Raw genomic sequence first — 13,875 nt, 5'->3', positions numbered from 1 at the left:
GGAGAAAAGAAAATTTCTGCACCAGCATAGAAGAGGGTTCTTCACGGTAAGAGCAGTGAGGCTCTGGAACTCTCTTCCTGAGGAAGTGGTGATGGCCAACTCGCTCAATGAATTTAAGAGAAGAAAGGATACTTTTCTTGTTAGTAGCAGTATAGAAGGTTATGAATAGCATAATATTACAGGTAGATAGTAACTAGACTATGCTATGTCTATATTGCACTGAATAAAGCACCTGGTCACTCAGCTGGATCGCTTTTCTTCATTTTCATAGTGGGGGAGAGACCGTGTGGTCTTAGAATTTTTTGTATCAGGAGATTGGTATTTTTTGCAGGGCTTTTTGCTGGCTCAAATCAGTTATATTTCCTGTCCAATTGTATCTAGTAAGTCGGGCCTCACCTTTGCTAATCTATATTTTCTATCTGTGTTTTGTGTTTTCTTAGATCACCATCGTTTACATGTTGAGGGCTTATTTCTTTGGGGACTGCTCCGAGGCAAGTTAGGATTCCTCATTTCTATTTTTGAGGTGTAGCAAGTTTCTCCGGCAGTGACGAGGTGTCTAGGTGTGTTAGGAACATCTAACTGCTACTTCTAGCGTTGTCCGATACATAGGGGATTGCGGTCAGCTTAGTTTCCAACTCTTGTGGTTTTGATTTTTCCTGATTAATCAGATTTTTTGTGATCGTCCATGGTACCAGTTCATAATAGAACCCCCAAGTGAAAAATATCTAAATAAGTCACACATATTTGAGAAAGCACCACGCGAGACGCGCATAGGGGAACATAGCTGTGCCGATCTGCATTTCAAACATGTGTAATGTTCTTTTAATAGTTATGGTTTATTTTGAATTATCACTTGATTTCTGTTGGTATCTTTTATAGCATATTCATGACAGGGAAGTGTGAGCTATTGGACACAAGTTACCTCGAACACATGAACTGGGGTGGATAGTGCGATAACAGGTGGCACTCTGCCACCTATTGTTTATTATATGAAGATTTACAGCCTTTTTTCCTCTTTATGCATTGGTCACTTTAGAATGCATCCTATCCGCTCAAACTAACGTAATCTATTTGGACATTTTGGTGCACAGTCACGTTATGTCTAAATATAAAGATACGTTGAAAATATGAATTAATGTTTGACTTTCATAAATTTATATAGGGATATTTTATCACCTAATCACTGCCTAAGTATTTTAAACTGTCATTATACCATAAGAATTCGTAATATCATCATGCTAAATTAGAAAAATAAGGACTATAAACTATTCTGTCTGGATCAATTATCTTTAAATATATATTGGGATCAATTTGAAATAATCACTAAGTGCATTTGTGTGTGTTAAGTAACTTAATAAAATATGGCTGTTTTAATATTTTACCTGAAGACGGCGTTCCGCCGAAACGCGTTGTGTGTTATACATCTGCCATCTGTCAGTGTGATCAAGCCGGTGCCATCATATCTATTTTGATAACTATTTTTACAAGATGAAATAAAAGTCTAAAGGTGGCTTTACATGCTATGAGATCGCTAAAGCGATCTCATTGAGGTCACGGAATTTGTGATGCACATCCGGCCGCTTTAGCAATGTCGTTATGTGTGACACCTATGGGCGATTTTGAATCATCCCAAAAATGTTCAAAATCGCTCATCGGTGACATGCCCCCCTCTTCCCAATTATCGTTGCTGATGCAGTAACGATGTTGTTTGTCGTTCCTGCGGCAGCACACATCGCTACGTGTGACGCCGCTGGAACAACAAACATCTCCTTACCTGCATCCACCGGAAAAGGAGGAAGGAAGGAGGTGGGCGGCATGTTCCGGCCACTCATCTCCTCCCCTCCTTTTCTATTGGGCGGCGGTTCAGTGACGCTACTGTGACGTCGCTGTGACGCTGAACGAACCGCCCCCTTAGAAAGGAGGCGGTTCACCGGTCACAGTGACGTTGCAGAGCAGGTATGTGCGTGTGACGCTGCCATAGCGATAATGTTCACTACGGCAGCGATCACAACATATCGTGCCACTGACGGGGGTGGGTGCGATTGTGACGGGGGTGTACAACAGAGCAAAGGATGGACGAGGCCGAGGGACAATCCAACAGGTTTATTAACAGGAATGCAAGAACAGCACACGATAAGTCCACGTAAAACAGATTCGGGGGCCCTTCCCGACAATCCTCGGACCGGATTACAAAGCAATCGTCCTTACAGTAGTCCAAAGAGTTCCACACAATCCCACGGGCCGCCACACAGGCCTAGCTCCGTCCGTGTCCACAGCCACACAGGCTGGAGCTCCTGCTCCCTTCAAGTTTCAGCTCACTCTGACTGAATCTCCCAGGTAAGCAGAGTTTACACTAGTTGGACTCTAGGCCCACCTCCCCCTACTCCCAGGGATGGAAGTGCCTCAAGAGGATATAACCTTGCATTTTAGGGGGTGATTACCTACAACAATAGAAATGTACACAGAAGTAGTTCAAATAAGACAATGAACCCAGCCTGAAATAGGAATCTGTACAGCATATACAGTGAGAGGGTAAATTACATCTTCACAATCCCTCCCCCTCCCAACTTGTGTACGTACTAGGGACCTCTACAGGTCACTGGTTAAGTACACACAGGCAGAGCGTTACTTACATGTGGCTTCATGCAGCCACGAATTGGCATCGTAGCTCTCCCACATCATTGCCCAGGAGAACAGCTGCAGGCAGACCACCCATCACCCCAACCACACATCGCCTGACCCCAAAACCAAAGCTCAGATCCACAGTGGCTGTGGGAATAGTCCTCCATTGTCCACCAGCCAGTTCAATGACAATCCCAGGTCCTCTATGGATTGCCTCAGGCCGAACCACTCGGGGATCAGCCAGTGTGAGGAAAGCACCCGAGTCACAAAATCCAACAAGTCTCTGTCCATCCAGCACAACCTCCTGCAAGTGCTTACCTCGATGAGCAGAAGTCGTCATAACTGCGGGTCGCACCCCGTAAACTCCTGGTGGTGCAACATGGGGGCTGAGTCACTAGGCCAGTCCTCACATAACGGTGCCACATCTTCCTCCATGGCACTGGGCTGTAAATAATTAACAATCCGATTGGGTGCAGGATCAGTCCTCATTTGAACAGCTGGGCAGGAGACTTGCCGATGCCCTGGCTGTCCACATTGATAGCATCTGAGCTGAGTCTCCCTCCATCCAAGGCGTCCTCTTGGGTAAGGGGTAGGGGAACTTGGAGGCCGGCTCCCACCTGAAGGTGCTGTAGGGGTTTGAGGATGATTCCTCCATGGGCTGGCTGGGCATGAGGCCTGCAAATGCCCGGGATGCCTACAAACATAACACCTGCGCTCTGTTACTTCCTCTCCCCGGCGTATTCCAGAAAGTGCAGTAGAAGCAACTGGAGGCACATTAAGGCTATGTGCACACGCTGCGTTTTTTTGACGCTGCGTTTTTGTGCGTTTTTGGCCGCTAAAAACGCACAAAAACGCACCTGCGTCGAAAAAACGCGGCAAAAAACGCACGCGTTTTGCCGCGATTTGGTGCGTTTTTTTGCTGCGTTTTGCTGCGTTTTTGCTCACTGCGTCCTTATGCGTTTTTTATCAGTGAACAAAAAAAAAAAGGTCTGATGTCATTTCCTTCTTCAATGTGTTCTTCATTCTCCACTAGTGTATGCAGAAGAGCAGACAGCTGCAGAACTACAAGGCTCAGCATCCTCGATCCAATAGTGTATGCAGGACAGCAGACAGCAGCTGTCGAACTACAAGGCTCAGCATCCTCCATCCAATAGTGTATGCAGGAGAGCAGACAGCAGCTGTCGAACTACAAGGCTCAGCATCCTCCTTCCAGGACTGTATGCAGGATTTCTTTGCCCCCCCAAAAAAAAAAAATGACGTGGGCTTCGCCATATTTTTGTATGCTAGCCAGGTACAGCAGGCAGGTACGGGCTGCCCCCAACCCCCAGCTGCCTATTTGTACCCGGCTGGGAACCAAAAATATAGGGAAGCCCTTTTTTTTTTAAATTATTTCATGAATTTCATGAAATAATTTAAAAAAAAAATGACGTGAGCTTCGCCCCATTTTTGAGTCCAGCCGGGTACAACTAGGCAGCTGGGGATTGGAATCCACAGTGCAGGGTGCCCATGCTTTCTGGGCACCCCCGCTGTGAATTGCAGTCCCGCAGCCACCCCAGAAAATGGCGCTTTCATAGAAGCGCCATCTTCTGGCGCTGTATCCAACTCTTCCGGCTGCCCTGATGCCGGGTGGCTAGCCAGGTAATAATGGAGTTAGGGCTAGCTGTATATTATCAGCTAGCCCTAAGCCCGAAATTCATGGTGTCACGCCAATATTAGACATGGCCACCATGAATTTCTAGTAAAGATAAAAAAAAAACACAACACAGAAAAATATTTTTATTAGAAATAAAACACAACACAATTAGTGACTCCATCTTTATTGAAATAAACCCCCCTCCGCAGTAATCCTGGGTCAGGGTCCCGCGCCGTCCAATCAGGATCCAATATCATCTGATCGGTTTGCTGGAAGGCAAAGCGATCAGATGATGTGTCAGGATCAAGTGCCTGAATCACATGACACATCAGCTGATTGTATAAAAGCCGAGTATACAATCAGCAGATGCATCAGTAGAAAAAAAAAAAATAATAATACTCACTTATGTGCTGAATTACCGGCAGCTCCCGGAGCGATGGGGCGGGAGTCTGATCCTGTCCGATCGCTGCAGCAGCTGCCGGTAATCAGGGATGAAGTCTCCTGACGCATCTGCTGATACCGGCCGGGCGCCCGCGTCAGCCCGAGACTCGATCAGCTGATGCGTCAGGTGACTGCATCAGGTGATCCATCGCCAGGTCCTGCAAGCAAGGTCCTGCCCCGGGGAGACTGCACACAGCCGGAGCGGGAGCGGCGATACCGTGACAGGAGCTGGGAGCGGGCATGGCACCGCGAGGCTGCAGACAGGTGAGTATAACTTTTTTTTTTTTTATTCTACTGTTAACTTTTGTTTTCGCAGCCGCTTCCACCTCCTGCCTGTACATGGCGCCGCACGGCAGCATACATGCACAGGACGGGAGATGGACACGGCGGTGACGGTACCGGGAGGATTCATGCTTCTGTCTATACTGACAGAAGGAATCCTCTTCCTGTACACGTCACTTTACTACCCACCTCCTGCGCTTATAGCTGCGTTTTTGGTCTTAGAAACGCACCAAAACGCAGCTATTTGCGTTTCTCATTGCGTCTTTCAACATCCCATTGAACTCAATGGATGAAAAGCGCAGTGAAAAACGCGGGAATAATTGACATGCTGCGTTTTTGTGGTCACCACAAAAACGCAGCTGAAAAAAAACGCTGTGTGGGGACAGCAAAAATGAAAACTCATAGACTTTGCTGGGGAAGCAAAGTCATGCAGTTTTGAGGCCAAAAACGCACCCGAAAAACGCGCAAAAACGCCGAGAAAAACGCACCGTGTGCACATAGCCTAACACGGGTATCAACATGTGGTGGCTTAGAGGAACGGGGAACAATGGGGACAGAATAACTGGGGGCATCCGGTGTTGTGGAGCTGTTAGGCGTCTCTCCATCCTCCAACAGAACCCTCCACTGAGGCTTGATGGTGAGAGCCTCATCAGCGAGAGCAGCAGCTTCCTCCACTGTCGCTGGTTTTCTCTCACGCACCCATTCCCGGATCTCAGCGGGGCACTGGGCAAAGAATTGTTCTTTTAGGATGACCTGCAGGAAGGTCTCCCAAGATAAGGCCTCCTCTGCCTCCAGCCAGCGATTACATATTTGTTTGAGTCTATGAGCATATATCTTAAAAGACACTTCCCCATCACAGGCTAAAGCACGGAACTGAGTCCTGTAAGTGTCTGGGGTCACAGCATAATGTTTTAGAATAGTCTGTTTAATCTCCGCATACTCACAGTTCCACCGAGGGTCCATAGCTCTATAGGCTTCAGCAGCTCCCCCCTCTAGGAGCCCAACCAGATGCCGGACACGCTCCCTGTCCGGGACTTCCATTAATCGACACTGATGCTCAAAGTCCTGGAAGAAGCCCTCAATGTCGCCTGCAGCCTCATTAAACGGCTTAAAGTCTTTGCGGGACACTTTGGGAAGTTCCCTCATGATGGGTGCTGGGGTTTCAGTCTGTCTGGAACCTCTCGCGGCTTCCACAGCGAGCTGCTTATCCAGCAATGCCATCTCCTCCATCCTGCGCTCCTTCTCTTCAGCTCCACGCATGGCCTCCCTCTTATCTTCTATGGTGGCCTCATCTCCAAGCAGTGCCATCTTTTCCTCATACCACACAACCCATTGACTTTTTTGGGTATTTACCTCCAGCTCCCGTCTTTCTTCCGTTTGCTGTGAGGATCCTTCCTCCACGTCATTGAGAGCAGACTCCTTCTAGCGCCTCAATCAGCTGCTCCTTGGAGAGTCCTTTGAAACGAACTCCTACTTCACGGGCCTTTGATTGCAGGCTCCCCAAAGTCCAGGTCTTGTACTCTGCAGTGCTGGTTAATGATGTTGAGCCATTGTCCTCCATTCCTTCTGCTCTGATCCCGCCGCTGCCAACCAGTTTGTGACGGGGGTGTACAACAGAGCAAAGGATGGACGAGGCCGAGGGACGATCCAACAGGTTTATTAACAGGAATGCAAGAACAGCACACGATAAGTCCACGTAAAACAGATTCGGGGGCCCTTCCCGACAATCCTCGGACCGGATTACAAAGCAATCGTCCTTACAGTAGTCCAAAGAGTTCCACACAATCCCACGGGCCGCCACACAGGCCTAGCTCCGTCCGTGTCCACAGCCACACAGGCTGGAGCTCCTGCTCCCTTCAAGTTTCAGCTCACTCTGACTGAATCTCCCAGGTAAGCAGAGTTTACACTAGTTGGACTCTAGGCCCACCTCCCCCTACTCCCAGGGATGGAAGTGCCTCAAGAGGATATAACCTTGCATTTTAGGGGGTGATTACCTACAACAATAGAAATGTACACAGAAGTAGTTCAAATAAGACAATGAACCCAGCTTGAAATAGGAATCTGTACAGCATATACAGTGAGAGGGTAAATTACATCTTCACAGCGATCGCATGCGACATCGATAGCCGATGCTAGCAATGTCGCCACGTGTAAAGCAGCCTTAAGTTTTATTTAATCCTTGGAGTCTGAGCTGGATCCTTCCTCTCTTTTCCTTTTTAATATGTGATACTGACTCAATGTCCTCAGTTTATTAGCTGTTTCATCATTTGCAGTTTTTTTTAAGCACCACTCCAGCATTTTTCTTTTTGTTTTGTTTTTACCAGCATTGAAATGGTACTTTCCCACTGTCTTACACACACCCTCTGGCATTTTCATGCTTTTCAGGATCTCTCCTATTCCACAGTACTATCTTGTGACTAACTTATGACTGGCTGGAAGTCAGACGTTATATCACAAGTTCTCAATGCAACTCTATGAGAGACAGTACCATGCTCTCATAGAGATGTATTGATTTGTGACCTAAAGCGCCCTGCGTCAGTTCAACAGGAGCAACGGTGATAGAAAATTAAGCTGCCGGAGGATGAGTATAAGACAGGGGTCATGGACTTACATGGATTTAAAGCACCTCTCCAGCAGTGCAATAAAAAAATAATGCTGGAGGGATGCTTTAAGTCCCCGTTCGTTAACTTGTTGTATTTGTTACCATTTCTTCCACCAATTTCTTCAAAATATCAATGGTGATCTATGAGGTTTGTGCAATATTGTTTTTTATTTTTGTGTTAATAATCAGCACAAGATGACGACACTCTCCTCGTTGTGTGTCCCTGCTAGGTCCTTAGATAACCCTAAACCATACATATTGAAAATCAATACTCAAATACCAACAAGACAAACATGTAGAATCACTGATTAACCTACAGCAGAGCAGTTTTGATTTAACTGATCCCTAATTTTATGACAAATAAAAGCTCAAAATGTGATGAGGTTAAGCCATATGGACTACATCAAATGCGTGTCAAGGACACTAATGTACAATGCAGCACCTACATGATATACACTGTGTGCAGAATTATTAGGCAAATGAGTATTTTGATCACATGATAATTTTTATACATGTTGTCCTACTCCAAGCTGTATAAGCTTGAGAGCCAACTACCAATTAAGTAAATCAGGTGATGTGCATCTCTGTAATGAGGAGGGGTGTGGTGTAATGACATCAACACCCTATATAAGGTGTGCTTAATTATTAGGCAACTTCCTTTCCTTTGGCAAAATGGGTCAGAAGAAAGATTTGACGGGCTCTGAAAAGTCCAAAATTGTGAGCTGTCTTGAAGAGGGATACAGCAGTCTTGAAATTGCCAAGCCTTTGAAGCATGATCACCGAACAATCAATCGTTTTATGGCAAATAGCCAACAGGGTCGCAAGAAGCGTGTTGGGCAAAAAAGGCGCAAAATAACTGCCCATGAATTAAAGAAAATCAAGCGTGAAGCTGCCAAGATGCCATTTGCCACCAGTTTGGCCATATTTCAGAGCTGTAACGTTACTGGAGTATCAAAAAGCACAAGGTGTGCAATACTCAGGGACATGGCCAAGGTAAGGAAGGCTGAAAAACGACCACCTTTGACCAAGAAACATAAAATAAAACATCAAGACTGTGCCAAGAAATATCTTAAGACTGAATTTTCAAAGGTTTTATGGACTGATGAAATGAGAGTGACTTTTGATGGGCCAGATGGATGGGCCAGAGACTGGATCAGTAAAGGGCAGAAAGCTCCACTCTTACTCATACTCCAGCAAGGTGGAGGTGGGGTACTAGTATGGGCTGGTATCATTGAAGATGAACTTGTGGGACCTTTTTGGGTTGAGGATGGAGTGAAGCTCAACTTCAAGACCTATTGCTAGTTTCTGGAAGACAACTTCTTCAAGCAGTGGTACAGAAAAAAGTTGGTATTGTTCAAAAAAAACATGATTTTCATGCAGGACAATGCTCCATCATATGCATCCAACTATTCCACAGCGTGGCTGGCCAGTAAAGGTCTAAAAGGTGAAAAAATAATGACATGGCCCCCTTGTTCACCTGATCTGAACCCCATAGAGAACCTTTGGTCCCTCATAAAATGTAAGATTTATAGGAAGGGAAAACAGTACACCTCTCAGAACAGTGTCTGAGAGGCTGTGGTGGCTGCTGCACACAATGTTGATAGTAAACAGATCAAGCAACTGACAGAATCTATGGATGCTACGCTGTTGAGTGTCATCAGAAAGAAAGGTGGTCACTAATTTTTTGGGGTTTTGTTTTTGCATGTCAGAAATATTTATTTCTTAATTTTGTGCAGTTATATTGGTTTACCTGGTGAAAATAAACAAGGGAGATGGGAATATATTTGGTTTTGATTAAGTTGCCTAATAATTCTGCACAGTAATAGTTACCTGCACAAACAGATATCCTCCTAAGATAGCCAAATCTAAAATAAAAACACTCCAACTTCCAAAAATATTAAGCTTTGATATTTATGTGTCTTTTGGGTTGATTGAGAACATAGTTGTTGATCAATAATAAAAAACAATCTAATAATTCTGCACACAGTGTACAACTTGGGCATCAATCTATCCTGTCATGGCCTCCTGAAAAATTGTAAAAGGCAGGGAAAATGCATGGCGGCCATGTTGTTAGGGACGTATTTACTTCTGATATATAGTTTTCTATTGCATCAGAACGATTGCTTTTTAAGTACATTGGGGGTATATTAGGGGCATATTGACCATTGGTGTCCCTGACACATTTGATGTGGTCCACATGCACTCACTATTTTAATGATGATGTAATACACTGCATCATCCTTACTCCAAATTTTCAGCTTTTGCTTGTCCACAAACTAGGGATCTTTGTCAGTCAGTTATATCAAAACTGTTCTGCTTTTGGTATTTGAGTATTGGTTTTCCATCCGTGTTGTTCAGGGTTTTCTTGCTCTGATTATTAGGATGTGAACTTTGCCAGCAAGGTAGGGCATGTCCCTAGGGCATACTTACGGTCAATGTGTAGTAAGTGCAGCACTTTTTTCCATCTAACCCACCATCCCTACCATACTTTTTTGGAATTTTTCTTTACCTAAACTAATTTTATTTGGGATTATTGGGAATGTTTTGTTTATTTATATTGGGATTTTTACGGCATATCCAATACATTTTCAATTTTTAATAGGTATTTCTTCTTCTACTAACTCAATTTGTTTTATCCTTTTTTTAGCTACATCAGTAAATTAATTTTACTTTTGACTTGTTTTGCGACTTATCGGAAAAAAATCAAATATTTTACAAAATGATGCAAACATTGCACCAAAATAAGTGGCATACATAAAATCACTCCTGTAGGGTTCAAGAGTTCATTTATACCAAATTTTGCGACTTTTTGAAAAACATACAAGAAAAAAGGAAATTATATCAGCTTATCACCATGTGTGTGTAGAATCCATACATTTCTTGTATTATGGATCTGATGCAGGAATTTTCCGTGGCTGGCATCTACTCACAAAGCAATAGCTAAAAATATTAGAACACAGCTGTAAGCGCCTCTTTATTTAAACATGATTATAAATTGTCCATATGTGCAATAAAACCCTTATAACACCTCAACAAAGAGCCGAGTATAAAGACCTTTTGCGTTTCAGGCAAATCTTCCTTAGTGTCACGCTCCCCGGGTCCCCTGCGCTGCTCCCCGGCTCACCTGTCACGCTCCTCGGCTCCCCTGCCTCGCTTCCCGGTTCCTCGGTCCGGTCACCGCCGCTCCCCGCTCTCCAGCATCCATTGCCGGCGCGTCCCCGGCGTCCTGGTCCCCGCTCCCGGCGCCCGTCGGCTTCTCAGCCCCAGCCCGGCTCTGCTGCTTCCTCCTCTCAGCTTCCTGCTCTGGCTTCTGGCACTCGGGCCGCGCGCATGCGCATTAGGGCGCGCGCGCGGTCATTGACCCTTTCTTAAAGGGCCAGCGTCCATTAACAGGAAATGATGCACACAGGTACAGGGTATAAAGGGGTTTAATGTCCAAGTGGGCGGGGCCTGATCTTCGTGTTTCTCAAGCTAGGAGTCAGGTCTCCTTGTGTTCCTGTGAGATACTCACCTCTCTCTTCTAGAGTCGAGCCTGCCTCGCCATCCGGTCCTGCCGAATCCCGAACCCCGAACGCTGCCTATCTGCCGTCCTGACAGTCTGTACCATCTCGGATCCCTGCGGTGACCCGTCATCTCGCTCCAAAGGTTCCGGACCCCGCCTGACATCTTCTCGGCTTCCGAACCTGAGCTCCGTCACCCGGACTACCATCAGTGACTCCGTGGTCCCAGGGACTTCTCCGTTATACTCTTGTGCTCGGACTGTCCTGCTGCCTGTAGTGCTCCAGCTACCGGACCCCTTACCATCATCAAGGAGTTCGGCCCAGTGGATCCACCTCCTGGGTCTGCCCGTCCACCTGGCCCTAACACTTAGTCATAGTCCTACGTAGAAAATAGACTTTAGAAAAGGTTCTAATTAAAAGAAAAATAAGTCTCAAATGAAAACTAGTAAAAAGCACAAAAACCTAGCTTAAAAATAGATGAAAAAACTGAATGTAAATTTCAAGTGACTTTCTGATCAGACATGTTTCTGAATAGAGAATATTTGGAATATTTATAAAGAAATTATAGTCATCTGTTTATATTGATTATAATTGTTAATGTTCCGTTTCCTCTTTGCAGAAATGACAAAAAATCTTCTAGTGATTTATGAGGAGAGTGGAGAAGAATGGGCCATGTATCTGAAGGAATTACTGACATCACATTTACAAATTGATGACTTATTTCTTTATGACGTCAACTGTGAACCAAATGAGGTGGTGGAAAACCTCTCCGAGTCTATGTGGCAGTGTAAGCTGCTGGTCTTGACAAGCGACATTTTGAAGATTTTTTGGGAAAATCAAAGCACCAATTTCTTTGAACTTTTACAGCCCTCACACAGAGTGGTCCTGATGCTTTGTGGAGTGGATTCACCCGAGGGATTATATGAACTTTTTCCTTTTGAAAGAAATTGTCAAGTCATTCTGCCAGATCAAGATCCCGAGGATTACATCTTCATTGTGTCCAACATTATGAATGAAGGTAACTTGATGTTATAGTAAAGGTGGATAATGTTAAATTTATATGAGACTTTTTTAAAAAAATCTTCAAAACTGTTTTAATAGGAAATATTTTTTTTATCTGATCACCATATTAGGCAGCATAGTTTTTTTTATTGTAGGTATTAAATAAATAAATATATATATATTTTGTAAATATTTAAATGTAGCACAGGACAAACAAACGTGTATCATGTTTCTCAATTATTGATGAGCGAGCCCATGAACATTCACATTCACCAAACCAGGAAGGTACAAACTTGACACTGAAGTTGACCCCGAACAAAGATCTCTATATAAGTCAATGAGGACGAGAAGTTTGAGGCTGTAAAATAGATTTAGTAAGTGCTAGGGAGCGGCAAATAGAAGTTAAATGGTAGTAAGAGCAGAATAGCTATACATACTGTGTTCTCCAGTGTTTCACTGAGGATCATGCTGTAGTCAGATTGTCTTCCAGGCCCACTTATTAAGATTTATCAATATTCCCTGCTTCCCCTGCCCACTCTCTATGACAGTGTCTGTGATTGGTTGCAGGCTGCTATAAATGCACCCCCACCCTATGTCTGCATCTGTGACTGGTTGCAGTCAGTTTACTGTATAGAAGTGTAAAAATAAATAAATAATATTAAAAAAAGATGCAGGTTCCTGACATATTTTGATAGCCAGCACAGGTAAAAAAACCAGCTGTATACCTCAACCCCCACCTGTGAGCTTTACCGTCGCAGGATATCAAAATAGAGGTCCAACAATTTTTGATATCCAGCTATGGAAAAGCAGACAGGTGGAGGCTTGTATTATCAGGATGAGACTAGCCATGGATATTGGTCAACCTAAAAATATCAGCCCACATCTGCCCAGAATTGACACATCACTTTAGATGTGCCAATTCTGGTGCTGTATACAGCTCATCCTGATTGCCCTGGTGTTTTAGCAATTGGAGTAATATGAGGGGGTCTATGACAGTTGTGATTTGTCAACAGTCAGCTGCCATCAAGACCTAGATTAGCAATTTAGAGGCGTCTATGAGACACCCCCATTACTAATCCTGTAAGTGAAAGGAAAAACAAACACCAAAAAAATTCTTTATTTGAAATAAAATACACACACCCTCTTTCATCCTTTATTAACCCGCAAAACACCTTGCAGATCTGACGTAATCCATATGATGTCCCACAAAGATCCTCAGCTCTGCTACATCTGGAAGCTGCAATCCAACAGACTGACAGCACTTTCAGCCAGAGTAGTGGGGGAGTCCAAGTGTGACCTCCGCTGAACTGAGTGACATCACCAGCCAACGGGGTACCTGACTGTGAGCAAGACTCAGTTCAGTGGAGGTCACACCTTGGCTCCCCCACTGCGCTCAGTAAAAGTTGAAGCCACTGCTGGAGTGTCAGATTGTGTGTCACGGATGGCACCTGCAATCCGGTAGTTTGGCAGCACATTCACTGAGAGCAGCAGGGGAGCCCGGGTGTGATCTTCTGAACTGAGTAACGTCATCTGCTCACAGCCAGGTTCCCCGCTGCTGTCAGTGTTTCCCAGAGCCTACGGAAAAGCAAACATGTTTTCTCTTTTTGCAGGTTCTGGATGTAGCAGAGCTGAGGATCATCTTGGGACTTTGAATTACGTTGGATCTGCATGGGTGTTTTTGGGTTTAAAAAAGGGGTGAAAGGGTGTGTGTTTTATTTCAAAAAAAGTATTTTTTGTTGTTTGATTTTTATTTCTTTTCACTTACAGGATTAGCAATGGGGGTATCTCATAAA

General features: G+C 44.6%; 1 protein-coding gene across 3 annotated transcripts in view; it reads left to right on the top strand.

Annotated features, from left to right (window-relative positions):
- Nucleotides 1-13,875, top strand: part of BANK1 (B cell scaffold protein with ankyrin repeats 1) — a 1,061,267-nt gene that overhangs the window by 137,687 nt on the left and 909,705 nt on the right. For all 3 annotated transcript variants that reach the window (XM_075350716.1, XM_075350725.1, XM_075350707.1), the window contains exon 2: nucleotides 11,700-12,098. In XM_075350716.1, coding sequence (XP_075206831.1) covers nucleotides 11,700-12,098 — 399 coding nt within the window. The remainder of the gene's footprint in view (nucleotides 1-11,699; nucleotides 12,099-13,875) is intronic.

The sequence above is a fragment of the Anomaloglossus baeobatrachus genome, chromosome 1, assembly GCF_048569485.1.
Source record: "Anomaloglossus baeobatrachus isolate aAnoBae1 chromosome 1, aAnoBae1.hap1, whole genome shotgun sequence".
Lineage (NCBI taxonomy): Eukaryota > Metazoa > Chordata > Amphibia > Anura > Aromobatidae > Anomaloglossus > Anomaloglossus baeobatrachus.
The sequence above is the reverse complement of the archived record's forward strand: the minus strand, read 5'-3'. Positions and strand labels throughout refer to the sequence as shown.